Genomic DNA, 18,065 nt, shown 5'->3' with positions numbered 1-18,065 from the left:
GCAGATTCGCGACAACATAGTTGTACTTTGCGACAGATTCGGTTATCGGTTTCGGAACAGCGAGAGCGAAAGTGCTTTCACACATGATGAACCACAGCGCTGGATCATGGTGGTTAAAAAGTGGTATGTGAACGGCACTTACTTCCATGCTGAAAATCCAGGAAAAGTGATGTCAAGTTCCGGAAAGCGAAAGTTCACTCACGGGAAACGCCTGTAGATTGCCTCGTGCTGCAGTGAAGAAACTGGAACTTGTTTGAAGTCCGCGGTCACCATACTTTGGGTTATGAGGTTGCGTGATTTGTATAAAACGAAGGATTCCGGATAATTGATTAATTTCTTAAAATAATTATTTATTTACAACACGAAGCATACGACAAAATAAAAATCTACAGAGCGACATGTTGAGCTCTTGATAGTTCGATCGCTTCTCTTCCGATTTTCCGCGTGACAATCCGATGGCGTCGGCTTTACAAGTGCCGCCATCTGTGAGATAAAATACAAATTGAATCTCACCACAAGTCTATTCAAGCGACTTGACTCTAGGTTGGTCACTCAAAATCACACAGGGCCGTAACTAGCGGGGGGGGGGGGGGGCAGGGGGCAATTGCCCCGGGTGGAAAAATTTAAGTGCGGCAGTTCTAGGTGGGAACACAGAACACCATTACAAAATTATCGAATTTTAAAGTTGCGTGGGCGGCAAAAATCCTAGTAACCGAGTATATGATCACAGGGCTTGTGATCACATACTCGATTATTCACTTACATAGTCACTCCTACTGCCTCTCACTTGGTCACTCACCCATTTACTTGATCGCTCGTACTCTCTAACCTGGTCACTCACCCATTTGATCGTTCGTACTCCTCTCTAACTTGGTCACTCATACAGTCAGTCACTCACACGATCACTCATCCGCTTACTTGTTCACTCTCATACTGTCTCTTACTCACACGCACTGTCACTGGGAGTGGGACAGATGTTCACCACACTACATACTCAAAGATGAAGGTAATTTACAAGGAATCACGACAATCGCGTTGTTCATGCGAAGATGCCGAGCCGGGAATTATTTTCGCACCGAGCCTCAGTGCTGCCTAAAAGCATAGCTCTCAAAAGAAAAGGGGCCTCACAAAAATGAGATCTGGTTGGAATTTTCAAGAATTTGCCTGGTAGGGCGTCAGATCTTCCACGGTTGTGTCCATTCTGTTTGGCTCTTACAGTCAAATTTTCTTTTGCTCAATAAACGGTCTCCAGCGCGTCTCCAATACGTTAGAGGTTCTCACGAATATAAGGCGCAAATTGAGTCGCGTGCAGCGTTCGCGAGTGGGCGGGACCCGAGTGCGATGACGTCAACACGCCCTACGCGTAGCGAGGGGATGCGCATATTGGAACACGTTCTGAGTGCACGAGCGTTTTCGAAAGGAAAAGATTTCGGGGACTGGAACCTTGTCATATGGGAGGCTCCCGAATCCTGATTATTGGTCATTAAAGTTGACATTAATGAAGACATAACATTAATTAAATCAATTTGCGCTTTGCCTAAGGCAAAGCGCAAATTGAGCCGCGTGCAGCGTTCGCGACACGAAGCAGGGCAGCACTCTGTTTTGAAGCCAACGGAAATCAGAGGGACAGCGCAAATTGAGACACGAGGTGACACTACGCTAAGCGCGTAAAGTGTAAGCTAAGATCGTTTAAGTGTTCTGGAACTGTGTCGCGGGTTACTTAAGTGATCTTTGAGGCCTACTTCAGTGATCTAAAAATGTCCCACGGCTCATTTAAGCGATTTGTAAAACTGTGCCGCTTAGTTCATTTTTATAAAATTTGGTTTGAAGGGGCAAGGCACATCAGATAACCTTCAGGGCCACATTTGGTCTGCGAGTCAAGGGTTTACCAAATAGGGCTTAAAGAGTGGGTCGCAATGAATTTCTTAAGAGAAATTTTGAGTTCTTACCCTTCGAATAGCATTGAAATTAACAGAAATTCATTATAGTAACATATAAAGGTATTTTCTTTCAAATTTGAATTTTAAAAAATTTGCATTAAACTTTTTTTTTTTGTCTGTTTTGTCTGGGGGGGAGGCACACGAGCCCTTATGCCCCTCTCCCGCCCACCATTTGATCCCACCAATATGCGTTAGGAGATACGGGGCAGTGCTGACGAAATTTTGCTGACAAGGGGGGGGGGAGGCAGGCCCTTCATTTGGGGGAGTTAGGGAGCCGCTGCTCCCCCTGGCTTTTGAAAATACACTAAAAATGTTATAAATATACAAATATATATAATTATAAATACATTGAGAGTGCATGTTCTTTGCCCCCCCCCCCCGGAAAAAGTTGAATTGACAGCCCTGGGGAGGGTTCAAAAATGGCTAAAAATTTGTGACGTAATACTTGAACGGCCCCTAAATGCTAGAAAATATTAACCAGATCTCATTTTTGTGAGCTTTCTCTTCTCTTGAGGCCCCCCGGGCCGCGCGCGCGCATGGATTAAGACGTCACTGATGACTGCTCAAAAAAATTAGATTGGAATGGAAGAAGGGCGGCAAACTTTGTGTTGCCCTCCCCCTCCCAACAAGTATCAAAACCATATCCCCTCCTGTGAGTGTGGGGGGGGGGGTCATAGCTGCACCACCCTTAGGGGGGTTTTAAAAGCATGAGAGAGAGAGAGAGAGAGATTATGCCTCCCCCAAGGGTGGAGGAAAAGGAAAATGGGGGGGGGGGGAAAAGGAAGAGAATAAAGAAAATAAATAAAATTTCCAAAAAAGAAATTTTTGAATTATTTCAAGTAGTTTTTTGAAATTTATGAACCACCTCCCTCCACACTTTCCCTATCATCATTCAAGTAAAGCTGGTATTACACTATAAAACTTTGATAAAAATTCTTTTATAAAACTTGAAAAATGTAACCAATAAACACATCTGTTACATCCGAGCGAACTTAACTGATCGGCCTATTGGTTGCATTTTTCAAGTTTTATAAACGAACTTTTATAAAACTTTTATACAGTAAGGCTGGTATTGCACTATAAAGGTTTGATAAAAATTATTTTATAAAACTTGAAAAATCTAACCAATAAGCACATCTGTTACATTTGAATGAACTTATCTGATCCGCCTATTGGTTGCGTTTTTCAAGTTGTATAAACGAAATTTTATCAAACTTTTATAGTGTAATACCGGCCTAAGGGTGGTATTACACTGTAAAAGTTTTGTAAAAGTGCTTTGATAAAACTTGAAAAATACAACCAATAAACTGATCGGTTGGATTGGCTTGAATGTAACCCATCAGCTTATTCGTTGTATTTTTCAAGTTTTATACAAGCACTTTTATCAAACTTTTACAGTGTAATACCGGCCTAAGGAAGGAGGCATCTGTTTCCATATTATACACCAATCGTCTGTTTGGGGAGGAAGAAAAAAACATCCTTCTCCCCCGCGCATGATCGTTTGTATAGGAGAGAGTAGAGAACGAACAGAAAGGCTGTAGGGATGCTCGTTGGCGACTTTTTTGATAACGTACATGGTTGCCGTGACTCCTTCCCTGTCGTCTGTCTGTGATTTCATTTCCCTTCTCCCTTCGTGTGGGAGGGTGGAAGAGGAGGGAGAAGAAAGAGAGAGAGAGCAAAAAAGGGGAAAAGAAAAGAGGATTGGCTTTTTTTTTTTTGAGAGAGAACTAGATCTCTATGAACTGACGTGCGGCGGGCATTTGTTTTTTTTAAATAGACATATTTGCCCTTTCGGCTCTTCGCGGCGAAGGTCAACACAAGTATTTGGAAATAAAAAAAGGACACAGGAAACGGGCCGCGACCGGACAGACCAGTTGAAGGGAAGCTAAAATAAATGTAACATCAATAATAATAATAAGCACTTTTCTCTAGTTTTAGGATAAAAGAGGAAAGATTTCGCGCAAAAAGAGAAAAAGGAGTTTGATGTTAATTGCGAGCGAATGAGAATAAGTGAGTCACTGACCTTTTCGCAACTGGGGATGGGGGGGGGGGGTGAAGCAGGTGGGTCTTCAGCCCTCAGGGCCGTCTGAAGAGCATCGTGGGCCCCCGGACCAAGTGATTTTTCTGTGGCCCTTACGGGGCAAATTCTCGAAAATTTCAACCATATCTCATTTTTGTGACGCCCTTTTTCTCTTGAGGCCCCGGGCTGCGGCAGGGTGGGACCATGCCTTACGACGGCACTGTCTGCCGTGCCCCGGGTGCCGACTAAAGGGGGCGCAAATTTCATCCTACAGCATTTAAACCCACATTTTGGTGCTTCCCCCTATAGGGGAACCAAAATGCGGGTTGCCCTGGCTGATGAAATATCGAGTTGCAGTCCTGGTTACTCGCTTAGTTACTCAATTGCTTATCACTCTGTCATTCCATCGCCAGCTCACTCAGTCACTCACACGGTCACTCATTCTGTCTCTAACTCACTACTTGGTCACTGACCGGTTCACTCATGCATTCAGTCAATAGCTTATCACACGGTCACTCATATGGTTATCCACTCTGCCACAACTCAATCACTCACCGGTTACACACACTCATACGGTCACTTAATAGTTTATCATACGGTCACTTAATAGTTTATCACTCGGTCGCTGATATAGTTATTAACTTACTACTTGTTCACTCACCGGTCACCATGGCTTTCACAAGGGTGGGGCTAACAGGGTCCCAGGACGATTCACGTCATCTTTTGTTTTCCACGCTATAAAATTCATTATAAAGGGACCCGCAAAAGACCCCAGTCTAGGGCTCTGCTCCAGGATGTGGAGGGGAGGGGGGAGTCATGCCGATCATTCACCCATTCATTTGGTCACACGGTTACTCACTCAATCGTTCACTTACTCACCATCTCATTCATTTGATCACTCACTCGTTGACACATGTACTCATTTGTTCAATCACTGTCACTCACTCACTCGTGCCGAACTGTTGTCGGTGAATCGTCCGTAAATCCGTTACATCGGTGTCCGACTAGCGTGTAAATTGATTACGATATACATTAAAAAAATACCTACATTTTTCATCTCACTCAAAAAATACTTACTGTATTCAATTAATTACTTTGAGTATAACAATAAAAACGTTGCGCCCCGTAAAATGCAGATACTGTAATATCCGCGCACACACACACAAAACCGCGGCGTACGACCGTCTGACTTCTCCAGAAGCAGTCGGCCAATCACGTCCGACATAAAACGCTGGCGTGGGAGAGCGTTGCGCTCTGTACGAAAACAGTTATACCTGCTTCTTTATTTAGTGAGTGGACGACGCGTCACGCTGGACGATTCGCGTTGTACATGGCGTAAGACAAGCCCGTAGCCAGAAATGACGACGCATGATGATGACAATTCATATATATGCAAATGCAGAGGAACTTCGGTTAACAAGCAATTCGCATAACGAGCAAAAATTTTGCGCTTTATTTAGTTATTTTCACGTTATCACAACTGAGCTGATGGTTTTTCGCTTTCGCCCACACGCGTGTTATGGAATTTTGGGTAATATTCTCCCCTACGGTCTCCGGTAAGCGTTCCTCAGTCGGAAATTTAACACACGCGCGAGTGTGAATATTTACCATACAAAACTAGATGTAGCATAGCAGCGATGCGTGTGTATACTTGAAGTTTTTTCTTAAATTCTGCTTGTGTGGAAAAAAAACTGTGGGTTCATTTCATTATTGAACGTAATTTTGAGTGGGGGGGGGGGAGGGCTAGCTCATGAACAAGAGCCACTACTTGTCCAAGAGATTTTGTGCTTGGGGAAGACCATGGACTGGAGGTGAATGAGGATGGCATTCAAGAACTAATGGTGGAAAATGTCTAGAAGTTGACAGTAGATGAAGTGATGGGTCTCATGCGCGCACATCAGCAAGAATGAATGGACGGTATCTCATCTGAGGAAGTCCCTCACATAAAATGAGATCAGAGAGATTTGTAGAATGTGGTAATCTGTACAAAACTCTGTAGAAAAGAACCACCCAAATGTAGCTGTAGCAGTGTGCAAGTAATGAATCTGTCTAACGAAAGAACACTACAATTTACCATTTCCAAGAAATCCAAAAAAAAAGATTTAAAAACAATAGTGTCATTTGATACGGCCCTTTTTGAAAGTCACGCCAAAAGATTAAGCTTGCGGACAACAGTGAGTGTAAATCGTTCTGAAAACGATAATTCTCTCGTCGTTTAGAGTAAGTCAATTCGTAAACATTATCGTATTGTATGTTCATCTACTGTATATGGCGTTACTTATATTATGTATGTTTCATTGCATTATGTATAATTATTATTGCGTTTAATTATAGCGATTGAATGCCGTTTTTATTAGTCATTTTTATATAAATGAATAATATTGTGGAACGAATTATACGAGTTTCCATTATTTTCTATGGGGAAGTTTCGTTCGTATTAAGGAACTATTCGGAAAACGAGCACGTTGGAGGTACGAACTTAGCTCGTTAACCGAAGTTCCACTGTACATTAGATCAGTCGGCTTAACCTTTGACGCTGTCCCCCCACCATGTACCCTTCCCCCACGTATCTCCGCCCATGTAGAAAATTTTCAGAGTAAACATTCAAACTGATAGGCGAGAATCTCTATACAGGTAAGAGCCTCGGAAAAATCATTTCACCCGGGTGGGGGCTATGATATGTTTGAGACGGCAATGAATCTCTGAATGAATGAACGCCACAACTCCGCCACCGGACTTAACCAGTTGCCGAGATCTCTTCCAGTTCCAGCCCAGCTTCGTGGCAGAGTCTGGAAAAAGGACATACTAGCCGAGAGAGAAAAAGAGTTGAGAGGCTGTCCATGCAATAGTCCCTTTCTGTGCACGTATAAGCTCTAAAGCCAGATCCTCACCCACAACTTTGCGGAAAATCTGTTTTCGAAATGGAACTGCGCCTATCTCAACGGCTCAAGAATAGCTCAAGAATCCCTGGCTGCAAGTGGTTGGTATGACCCATCTCGGTATCCACTGTTTGGGCCACTGAATCAAGTTTGGGCTCAAGGACACCCCCAAGTTTGGGTTAGACCCATAATTTAAGAATCCCTTCTTTAACTGATTCTTCTACGATCCCTTACACGCGGGACGCCAAAATGAAAGCATGCCTTGGCTGATTACGCATCTACATAGTTACAGCCCTGCCCGGTCATACACTCGACTAATAGAAAATAAATAGGAAAAATGAAACGGATGTAAAACGATTCGTGGCCCAGTTTGACTGATGTCGATTCGCTCCATTCGCAGCTGAAGAGTGCTTTCATTCTATTCTTAGGTAAAAATATCCGCCTTTCCCCATCCCCGATTTGAAGCTGAATATGTCTAACTCGGCTTCATTCGTAGTTGAAGATGCCTGCCTCCACTGCATTCGAAACTGAAGATATCTGCTTAGGCTTCATTCAAAGAGAAAGATGTCTACTTTCTCTCCATTGGAAGATGTCTGCTCTTTCTGGTCCGGCACCTGGGGCATCAAACCCGAGTGTACTCTTGGCTTAGAGCAAGAGTCAGTATGCACAGGTTTCTCGCATGGGCAAATGGAGGTAGGTGCCCAGGAGCACGCAAATTTTTAGGCCCACGAAATTCACTGCCTTCTGCATTATAGGCAGAGGTCCTCCTCCCACTCTTCTTCTTCAAAGAACGTTTTATATAAGCCCCCCCCCCCCCCTCCAAAAAAAAAAAAAAATCAATAAATTAATATTTGCCCAACCAAGGCCCAACTTAAGGCTCTGGATGGGTGGGTGGGGGGGGGGTCTTGTTAAAACCCTAGACTTGCCTGTTCCTTTTCTTTGACAGAATTTTGAGCTGTTGCATTGTTAAGAACTAAGAACTCAAAATGTAACTCAATGTCCTCCCAAAATGTAATCTCAAGGTGTTTTTATTTGGTTTTGTGGCCCCTAAAATTTAGCGGCCCTGTGCGGCTGCACCCTTCACATCTGCCCAAGTCGGGTCCTGCATATATAAACTCGGGTATGAGATGCCCTGAAGTTATTAAGACGCCTCTGGCCCTGCTACTATTTTCGCACCGGGCCCAGCGTATGCTTAGGGCCAGGGCCGGATTAACCATTAAGCACGTGCTCAGGGCATCAAGAAGAAATGGCCATCACAAAAAATGATCAAACTACTTTTTTTTTCATTTAAATTTTTTCCCCCAGCATCAACCATCCGGTGGAAAACCCTAAAATTTTAAGAGCACCTCATTGGTAGTTTAAGATCTTTATCAAAAGGTTGACCATTGACCAGGGCTGCAACTAAGGGAGGGAAGGGAGAGGGTCTGGTGACCAGGCTCTGGACCAGAAAGGGTGCTGAATTTACTCTTTTTTCGTTCAAAATTGTGGGGAGGGGGGGGGGTGTCAAAATGGATCCAGATCCCCCAAGTGACAGGGTAAATTTCTGGTTTCTAGTTGCAGCCCTAGAGGTGACACAAAAGCAAAGATATTAAGTAAATTGCGAACAAGAACTCATGTCAATGCTCAGTTTTTGGATTGAAATTTTGCTCTATTTCCATAAAGTAAGCACAGAGCTGTCTCAACATCATAGGGTCCCCTGGTAAAACAAATTTTTCTGATCCTTCTCCCTCGTAACTATAACCTGTATACTGATTTGCATACTTTTCTCTCCAAAACTTTAACCAGATCAAGTTGTGTAGAGGCCTCACTGGCATTCGGGAGCCCCGAATGCCCGGGATCATAGGCCTCAAGTGAAGTGATTTTTCTTAATCTCCCCCCTCCCCCACTTAAAAAAAAACCTGAGCACCAATTTACATTCTTATTCTTGAAAATAAGAATGACCTTACCCCATGAAAAGAAATTTTTATGAGGTCCCGGATTATGCGTTAAGGTTAAGAGTTAAGGTGGGGAAGGGGCATCCCCAAAATCACTTTTATACTTGGGGTGGACAGGGCTCTAGCCCTAGGGCTCGGGACAGTTCTCATCATTTTTTGCTTTTTCACGCTATAAATTAACTACAGATGGGGCCCGCAAAAGATTCCAGCCTGAGGGCCCCACTCCAGGATGTGGGGGGGGGGGCATGCTTAGGGTCTTTATATGGGCTAATCTGGCCCTAACTTAGGGCCACCCTGCGCAAATGGTGGGCATGGGCAGAGATACACTTGAAAGTCTGGGGTGGGGGCACGATGATGATATTAATTCATGCACACGCATATACATTAGATCAGTCGGCTCTTCCTTTGGCACGGGTTGGGGGGTATGGGCCCCACATTCTGGAGGAGGCTGCGTTTTTTTGCTGGGCCCCCCCGGTCAGACTTTTCACGGATCCCTTCTATAAGTAATTTATAAGCGTGGAAAAGCAAAAATTGATGAGAATTGTCCTAGGCCCCCAGGGGTAGAGCCCTGTCAGCCCTCCGCCCTTGTGGGGGCTCCCCACACACACCCATCAGAAATCAATTGTTTTTTCCCTAAGTGCCTATCATTTATTTAATTTTTAATGTCGTGGATGATATCATTTCCAAATGCAAAACATTTCCAAAAAAAGTTTAACAACCCGGAAAACGCTATTTGTAGAATTGGGGAAGATAAAAAGAAAAAAAAAAAATTCTCATTTTTATTTCTTCCTCCCCACACCTTAATGAGAAATAAAAAGTCGCCAATTTGCAGATACGTTGCCATAAATAGTAGATTAGTCCCATCACCTGCCCAGGAAAAGAGCGGGAAAGGATGTTTCTTTTCTATTGGTGGGATAGAGATACCTCCGCCATTTCGCCGGAGCTTATTGGATCAGGTCGTCACGTGACCTACCAGTACATATACATTGTCCCGGCGAATTTTTCCCGCTCATTTTGCGACTCGTCTCTGTCACCGGTGGTTGTCTTTGTCCGTTGTCGCTGCGCTGAGAAAACTTTTAATTTTTTTCAAAAGCAATTTGCGAGTAATTTCTGTGTGGAGTTTTTTTTTTTTCGCCGAAGCTCCGGTGTTTCATATTTTTCTGTGCTGTTTAGTATTTCACTTAAACGAAAAGGAATTATGCCTTCGACTCGTTCCCGCACCAGGTGAGTTGATGCTTCCCTAGTTTCTTTGTTCTCAGTCGGGGCCTCCTAACGCATAAAAAAAAAGGATCTATGTCGAAAACTTGCATTTCTTTTTATTATTGCATATTTTTAGGTTTGTTTTATGAATTGGTGATAGTTGGTTTCTTATCGGTTCTATTTAGTGTTTCGTCTTTACGTGGAGTTAAGTAATTGCAGAGTTTCGCTGTGTGGTACCGGTTTCCGAAAAGGAAACGAAAGCCGCGCTAGCGCCATTTTTTTAGTCTTAGTGATTGAGAGGGCATTTTGTTGTTCTGCGCGATTTTTAAATATTCGTTTCGATTCTCTATGTTGTATAGAAACAGTAGATGCCGTTTTTTTAATATGAAACTATGATGTTATCACTTGCTCATTGTACGGGATGGATGGACTGACAATGAGGTTCTAATGACCTATGGGTCGCAAAGGGGGGGGGGGCGCTTCTGAGATGGGTCGTACAACTCAACTTTTAAATAAATTTGTTGCACCACTGGTTTCAGAGATATCTTGAAGGGTTTCAGCAGACAGTTCTACATTGTGGCCCCTCTTGAGTCGTGATGATTTGTAATGGGACAAATGGACATAAACCAATGAAAATGAAATGAATGAAAAATAATTAGAACTTGGGAAAATTCAAATATTTATGAGAAATGTCTTCAGCATTTGTGACAGCCTGTAACAATTTAGGTCCACTTGTTAGAACACTGAACTGGTATCACTTATCTCTCAACCATTTGTTAATCAGAAATATTTGATAATTTTTTAATTGGAAATAGAGATGGTAAAAATCAATTCCCCCAAAATTGATTTTGGGGTCGTGGCCCAGGTTAAGAACCCTTGGACTATTATAATGGGACTGGGGGAAAGTTTGGTTTGCTAATGAATTTTTATTGTCAAGTTTTTTGTTCACTTGAAGCTAAGGTTATACCAGATCTATTTTTCCCTAAAGTTTTCAAACTTGTGCTTCACATTAATAGATTTACACAATATTATAGCATGTAAAGTTTTTGTCATGTTTCATAAATAATGAATTGCGAAATTGTCTGGTTCTGCTTTAGCTGTTATATTAATTTTCTTAACTGTCTTTAATTTCAGTGTTGAAGCTGAAGCAGCTAGTGAAAATGTGAAGCCTTTGGAAACTACTGAGGAGGAAGTCAAAGAAGCAGTGAGTTTTTTTTTTTTGATGTCTTGCTATATGTGATTTAGTTTTGAAAAATTAGTGCACATTTATCACATGTTTTAAATATATTTCTTTTTGAAATTATTGTATGTTTGTAGGTAGAAGCAACTAAAGAGAAAGAAACTCCTGAAGCAGTTGAAGAAGAGAAATCGAAGGAGGAAGAAGAGGAGGAGGAAAAGAAATCTGAAGAACCAGCTGAGGAAGAAAAGACAGAAGAGAAACCTGCTGAGAATGGTGCAGCTGAAGACAAGAAAGAGGAAGAACCTGAAGTAAAGGTGGCAGATAGTGAGGAGGCCAAGCCAAAAAATGGAGGTAAATATCCCAGTCATTTTATATGCAAGTTCTTCCTTTTTGGGTTACTTCAATTTTTCAATTAAAGTCCTGTTTACACTGGTTAAGTGATTTAGTCAAAATGTAAGTAGTCATTTAAGAGTACATTTTTAGTAAGTGATTTAGTATTAGTAGTTGAGTGGAATAGAATCTGGTTTATTTTTTTCTTCAGTTCAGACTCACTTGCATATAATGTCTATTTTTGTCTTGTATTATTCGAGTATTCATTGCATGGCATGTTGAGACAGCAAGTTTAGCTTGATTGTTTAATTCGTTTAGGCAGACTTTAAATCTAGTTAAGATATAGTATTTATGAGTTAATTTTAATAAGTACATTTGTGAATAGTGTTTCTTACGGTGTGTAAGTTTTCGAATGGGACTTGTGCTTTGTCTGCAGGAAGTTGACAAGTTTTTGCTCATTTTTTCATTTGTTGCTTTGCTTGCCACCAGGCTAAGAGTAAAGTTTATACACTTGATACCTTTTGCTTATGAGTAATTCAGTTATAAACATGGGTAAAAATTATTTTTAGGTTTTCATTGAATGTAGTTTCATATAAGCTTTTTCATACCAAACAGTAACTGTCACTTGATTACAACTAATTCATTGGTTTCTGCATCATAATTTAATAGGTACAGTGATTTAAATCACACTGGTTTTTTTTTAATCATTGATTTTAGTCACAATTTAATTTTTTATTTATATAACTTCAGTGATATTGAAGTAATAGTACCTAGGTATGGTGTGCATGTTATTGGATGTGTGATAAAGTTTGTGATTAAAAGAGGTAAAGATCTCTTCTCTTTGGCGTAAATATAGGTTTTGAACTTAATCCCTAGATATAAATTACAGAAAAATAGCTAGACTTATTTTTGATTGAACTTATTTTATTTCTTCAGAATGTTTTGTCGTGTGAAAAATTATTTTCCAATCTTTGGACCCACTGTGAAAATGTGTTTTTAGCGCTTGAAATTTTCTTTGATATTTTCTTATGCAATGGCTAAGGTGGTGGTCTTCAAATGAAGATTTCGTTGTAGTGTTTTTCAACATAAAATAGGTCGTGAAGCATAAATGGAGATGTTAGGAACTGGAAGGAGGGTATGCCTTAGTAATTTTGAGAGCACTTTAAACTTATATTTTCGAATTTGTCTAGCCTAGTTCTGGTTATGCCATTTTTTTTTAACATTTCTGAGTCATTTCATTCACAGTGAATGGAGTGAAGGATATGTTTTTCTTGTAAGACTAGAGTTTAATATACTGGCGGATTGACTAAAAATCAAGTTTTGACATATGTCGGTGGATGTTTCGTAATTATGAACCTATAAGAGCAGTTTTGCCTTGTTTAAGTTGACCTGATATTGGGTACGATTCAATTATGTAAGGTAGCATGGAAATAATTTTTGTAAGTGATGGTATTTGTCTATCACATTTTCTTAAGTTTTTGTATGACGTTTCTAGCAAGATGCTGATAAAATATCTGAATTTTATGCCATCCTGTTCCAATAGTGCAGATGTGCCGACTTTTGGAATCCAGAGATTTTCCAGAAGGGGGTTATTTCCCCCCCAGCACTCTAACTCGATCGAAAATTTTTTTTAAAACTTTTTTAAATCAAGAAAAAGTTTCATTCTCTCCCAAGGCAGGTTCTTCATTGTCCTCCCCCCCCCCCCCCCCCCCCCGAAGTGGAGTATAATTCCATGTCAGTCTTTCCATGCAGGAAGAGAAATCAGATCTACGTATACTGCAATAAAACGTACGTTTCCTTTCATGGATGTTATCAGTGATTGATAATCTTGGGTATGTGAACTCTTAAAAGCTTTATATAGCTTAAACTTTTATATATTTCTTCTGAAGACATTTAATTGGAGGAAACAATTAAACTTGTGTTTACCGCACGGCTTTTGATGGAATACAATAATGATTATACAGGTATTTCGACAACCAAGGCCATGTCCCTGATAAATTATTACGGATCGATAAATGTTACGTAAACAAAGTCAAGTCTTTGCCAGTTGTTTAAATGTGGTCACCAATATTTTTTTTACGACTGCTTGATTGAAATAACCATGGCTGTCCTTTATGGTTGTTTTCCCTAACGATGAAGGCAGTGAGTGACGTCATGACAACGCGAAAGCTCTCGTAAAAGTTAATTTTTTTCAAAATCTGGAGAAATTCTAAAATCCGGAGAGCGGGAGAAAGGATGAAAAATCTGGGGTCTCCCGTTTAAATCTGGGGAGTTGGCAGGTCTGAATAGTGCATTTTTGTATTTTTCTGTCCAAAAATAATAAATTTTGCTTCCGTACGTCTAAAATTTTGGTAAGGATGGCAAAAAATTTTTTATTCCTGCTTGCTGTGAAACGATTCTTCCTGAGAAGATAGTGTTTCATTCCTCTGTACTTAACACTATTGAATTTAAACTATCAGCCCCTCATTAGGTGTTTACACGAAATCCCGATAATATCTGTGATTGTATAACAAGATGGTTTGCAGTGGTCTTTCAGTGCAGATGTGAGTTTCTGTTTTAAAAAAATATAGCCTCCATTGGAAGCAGATGTTGTAGTTGATTGGCATTGTGAAATCCTGATGTTTCATAAAAAAAAATTTTATTCTGAGAGTGAAAGAGCCCACCGAATTACGAATGCTAATTTAGAAACTAATGAAGAGCTGAATAGCCAGCATAAATTGCCAATGTTGCCAAATAATGAGTGTTGAATCTCCAAACATTGTGTATTCTTCTGAAATTCTCTCCCCTTCTGCATAAATTTCTTTCCATAGAAAAGATTAGAGAACTTATAGAAATTTTTCAGCCTATTTTGAACTGCTGTTGTTCCAACAGCAAATAGTATCCTAAGTCAGTCAAAATCATAAGTACACTAGCGTAGGGGTGCAAGAGTTGTGCCGAAATGGTTCTCTTGTTACATGGTGTGCCAAGGCTCAAAATCCCTGTGCATTTTTGCCAATTCTTGTTTGTCGTTCGTGGAGGTACTGCTAATGCACTGTAGTGCATCAAATCTCCGTAATTTAAGACAAAGAAGCATGAAAATTTTGTTCACAAGACGCCTTCTTTCCGAGACAAGGAAAAAGATATGGAGGGAAAAATAAGGCATGGAGGAGAATATTCAATTTCTTTCACTTCCCACCATCTACCACAATCGCACTATCTCGTGATCTTGGAAAGTAGTTTTACTACTTTGAAGTAGTCCAATAACGGTCCTGTACCGTGTATAACCTGCGGTCTATCAAAGTCCCTGTAAGAATATGTTGAATTTTACGATTTTGGAGAGTATTTTTTTCTCCTTCCGGTTATATACCAGAAATAAGTGATTACGCCTCTACCAAGTGTTTTCCTATTTTATGCTTGAATATGAAGTTCGCTAAAACAAACAAATTTATCGAGCTACTGTTCCTTGCGTAACATTCCAATTGGTCAGTTGATAAATCAAATTTAGTTGTTTCGTCGCACCTTGTATTTCCCTAAATGACACGTGCGAATGCGAGCGAATCTCCCCTTCACAAAGTTTCGCTACCAAGAGCAACAGGCCTACAACATACAATTAGTTCGCACTACACAATTACACAAATTTCATGTTTTTTCACAAATTTCAAAAGTTCGCAACATGCACAGCTTCCAGTATGGCCCCCCCCCTTTCAACATATTACATCTTTTGAACAAGTCATCATATCCTTTACATTTCCATAGTTTTTGTTCTTTTGGTTGCTGAATCTTTGTATCATAAAGTGTAATTATTAATACATTAAATTCAGTAACGGGCAAAATACCTGAATTTTATTAACCATCTAGCCAACCATCTAGATGGAAGAAAATAAAACTAATAAATTTAGAAAATTACACCAGCATATGAAAAATCAATTTTTTTCAAAAATAATTAACTGCTTTTTAAGTTAAAACATCTTGTGTTAAGAATTCATATTTCACATCACCTAACTGCTCAAATTTAATTAAGCATTAATGAATGAACTATAAGCAAAAAATACTAACACAAAAAAATCTGTTTATGTAAACGTGAAAGGTCATTGAGCTCAAATTAACTTCATGGATTGACTTTTTTTTAAATAGAGAACAGTGCTTTTCATGAATTCCCCCCCCCCCCCCCCATTAAAGTGAATGAGTGGTGGTAATTCAGTGTCGCATATGGTGCAGACATCTCAATTCCCTCTGTATAACCAAAGGGTTGACTTGTATGATGTGGCTTAATAGTTTATACATTCTTTTTATTTCCCAGATGTAATTGGTTTTTTTAAAATAAAATGACTCAATTTTGATATGAAAAGTAAAGTTGAAAGCCCAACGATACTTATGTTGGCATAACATCTATTATTATTTTGGATCAGCAAGTAGGGATACCTATGCCTTACTTTATAACACAGAGGAATAATTTTTTTATGTAATCAGGGGAACCCTAGTGCCACTTTGTAAATGCATTGAAAATACTTTGTGCAGTTTAGCTAGTTCAATGCCCTATATTTTTTTCCCTGCACAAAATCTAGAAATAAAGCAGCTTTCTTTCTGCACTGTATTTAGGGATTAAGTCTATCTTCTATATTACTTTTAATCATGAACTTTACTATATATCAAAAACATGCATACCATACCAGGTTACGTTTACTTCAGTGTCATTGAAATTATGTAAAGACAAAATTTTTTAATTTTGATTTAAATCAATGATTTTTAAAAAGAAAGTCAAGTGATTTCAATCAAGCTGATTTAAATTGGTGTACTGTGCTCCACACTAATTTGTTAGAACCTCTCCATAATGTGTCTTCTCAACCAATTTTTTATTTTTGTAAAAGTTTAAAGTTAATAAAATGGATTTTCCTGATTACAACTTTTTGAATACATTTAAACTTCATATTCTTAACTGTGTTTTAAAATGAACAAAAAAAAATGTCAAATCAAATTTTGTATTCATTATGAACAATCATGGAAAATTGTAATTGATACTGCATTTTGTATTGGCCATAAGTCTGGTGCCTAGAATATGTAAAGCCCTGATCTAGTTATGAGGACTTATTTGTGCCAAGTGGTTTTGATGTTTCATGTGTTGAAGGATTTTAATATTTTTTTTAGGAAATGACTGCTTATTTACGTTCAAAGCATTTAGTTCCTTTTGTGAGCAAATATTCTTTATTTATACATTACTGTTATTTCAGTAGCTGAGAATGACAAGGTTGATGAAAAAGCTGAAGAGGAACCAGCCAAGCGGAAGAATGATAGTGAGGAGGCTGATACAGAGGTCACTAGTCCTAAAAAGGCCAAAGTAGAAGAGGCTAACAAAGGAGAATCTGAAAAGGCCACTCCAGAGGTTGAGCCAGTTACTTGCTGAGATGATTGTGTGGAAATGTGACTTTTCTTTTTTTACATGTCTTCCAGAATTTCATTTTCATTTAAGTTATTTGTACATGTGTTGTGACTTTTTTAAAGTAATAAAGTACTTTAGAGTGTTTGCAAAAAATGTGGGCTTTTTTTTAAATGTAGAATGAGTCACTAGAGTTGTAATTACTTAGTAGGTATTCAAAAAAAAAATTTTGGTTTTTTGTATTTATCATGAATGAAATTAGGTCGCCAGTGCTTCATGCAACACTTATTTCGGAAAACTTGCTGCTTGAGTTTTGTTCTCCCCTCCCCCTCTTAGATTTGGATTATTGTAGTTCTGTGGTGTTTCTAGCTAGGAGGTATGTATGGCTGTGTGCTTACCTCAGTTTGATTGCGAGACATGAGCTTGGTGCACCTTTAACCCCAAGAAATTCCCCAACTGTATGACAAATTCATTCGGAATTGCAAATTTGAAATTTTTCTCAAATCTTGATCTTGCTTACCTATTGTTACAACACTAGGATACGGGTATTTGATTTCCTTCCCGATGAGTAGAATATTTTCATTTCAAAATCCTGGAGGTATTCACGGGGGCCGCAAATTTTGGTAATTGGTGGTCAAATATCCGATTAGAACGAAAGGGTGTTTCGATATTGATTGTACTGATTATGGTCCGGAGACATTTTCTTCGATCATGAAAGTTTGCTCAGTCCAGAATTCGCAAACTTGGCTTAACACTTCACATGTTTTAACGAGAGAGAAAAACTTTATTTCAGAGGGTTAAGTCCGTTTCGTTGAAAATACGAGTAAGATTTTCAGAGATGCAAGTCTCTACGGCCAAAGAGTATCGTATGGTCACGTATATGTAAAGATTTTTGGTGATTTCCAGCGAAGCTTGAATTAAAAATTTTATTTTCGGTTTTAAACACCGAGCTCTTATTACTGGAGAGGGTATGACGTCAGCGGTCTCCGCCTTAGTGCTGAGAACGGTGCCCCTACACAATCTTTCGTCGCAAGATCACGTGACTCGGTGAAAATAAAAACGATCCCAGTATTTTCTTAAAAGTATCCATAGGAATTTAAAACAATGAAAAATAATTTTCAGCATCGACATGGAATTTAATGCGCTAAAATTCTTTCGTTAATTTTGGAATTGATAGGAAAAAAAAAATTCGGAATTAAAGATCTCATTTCGTCATTGATGAAAGAAAA

General features: G+C 39.5%; 2 protein-coding genes across 3 annotated transcripts in view; one reads left to right on the top strand and one right to left on the bottom strand.

The window, feature by feature from the left end:
- The window catches only part of LOC149083163 (uncharacterized), a 54,453-nt gene extending 36,645 nt beyond the window's left edge, over positions 1–17,808 (bottom strand). Inside the window, exon 1 of the mRNA XM_089236331.1 lies at positions 17,357–17,808. The gene's annotated coding sequence lies outside the window, so the exon portion shown is untranslated. The remainder of the gene's footprint in view (positions 1–17,356) is intronic.
- LOC149083164 (uncharacterized) lies at positions 9,628–16,992 on the top strand. 2 transcript variants are annotated; one of them, XM_089236332.1, is made up of 4 exons: positions 9,628–9,997; positions 11,108–11,177; positions 11,291–11,504; positions 16,691–16,992. In XM_089236332.1, the coding sequence occupies exons 1-4, from the start codon at positions 9,666–9,668 to the stop codon at positions 16,861–16,863; spliced, it is 789 nt and encodes a 262-aa protein (XP_089092458.1). In that variant the 5' UTR covers positions 9,628–9,665; the 3' UTR covers positions 16,864–16,992. The 2 variants fall into 2 exon arrangements, with proteins under 2 accessions (XP_089092458.1, XP_089092459.1); XM_089236333.1 differs by having other exon boundaries at positions 9,709–9,997; positions 16,694–16,992.
- Positions 17,809–18,065: the final 257 nt, after the last annotated feature.

The sequence above is a fragment of the Pholcus phalangioides genome, unplaced genomic scaffold, assembly GCF_987345545.1.
Source record: "Pholcus phalangioides strain wild (caught in Gottingen) unplaced genomic scaffold, Ppha-v1.0 ptg000009l_1, whole genome shotgun sequence".
NCBI classification, from domain to species: domain Eukaryota; kingdom Metazoa; phylum Arthropoda; class Arachnida; order Araneae; family Pholcidae; genus Pholcus; species Pholcus phalangioides.
The sequence above is the reverse complement of the archived record's forward strand: the minus strand, read 5'-3'. Positions and strand labels throughout refer to the sequence as shown.

Coding starts and splice junctions, on each gene's coding strand:
- LOC149083164 (XM_089236332.1), top strand. CDS start 9,666: ATGTTTCTTTTCTATTGGTGGGATAGAGATACCTCCGCCATTTCGCCG. Junction 9,998..11,107: donor TCGACTCGTTCCCGCACCAG/GTGAGTTGATGC, acceptor CTTTAATTTCAG/TGTTGAAGCTGAAGCAGCTA. Junction 11,505..16,690: donor GGCCAAGCCAAAAAATGGAG/GTAAATATCCCA, acceptor CTGTTATTTCAG/TAGCTGAGAATGACAAGGTT.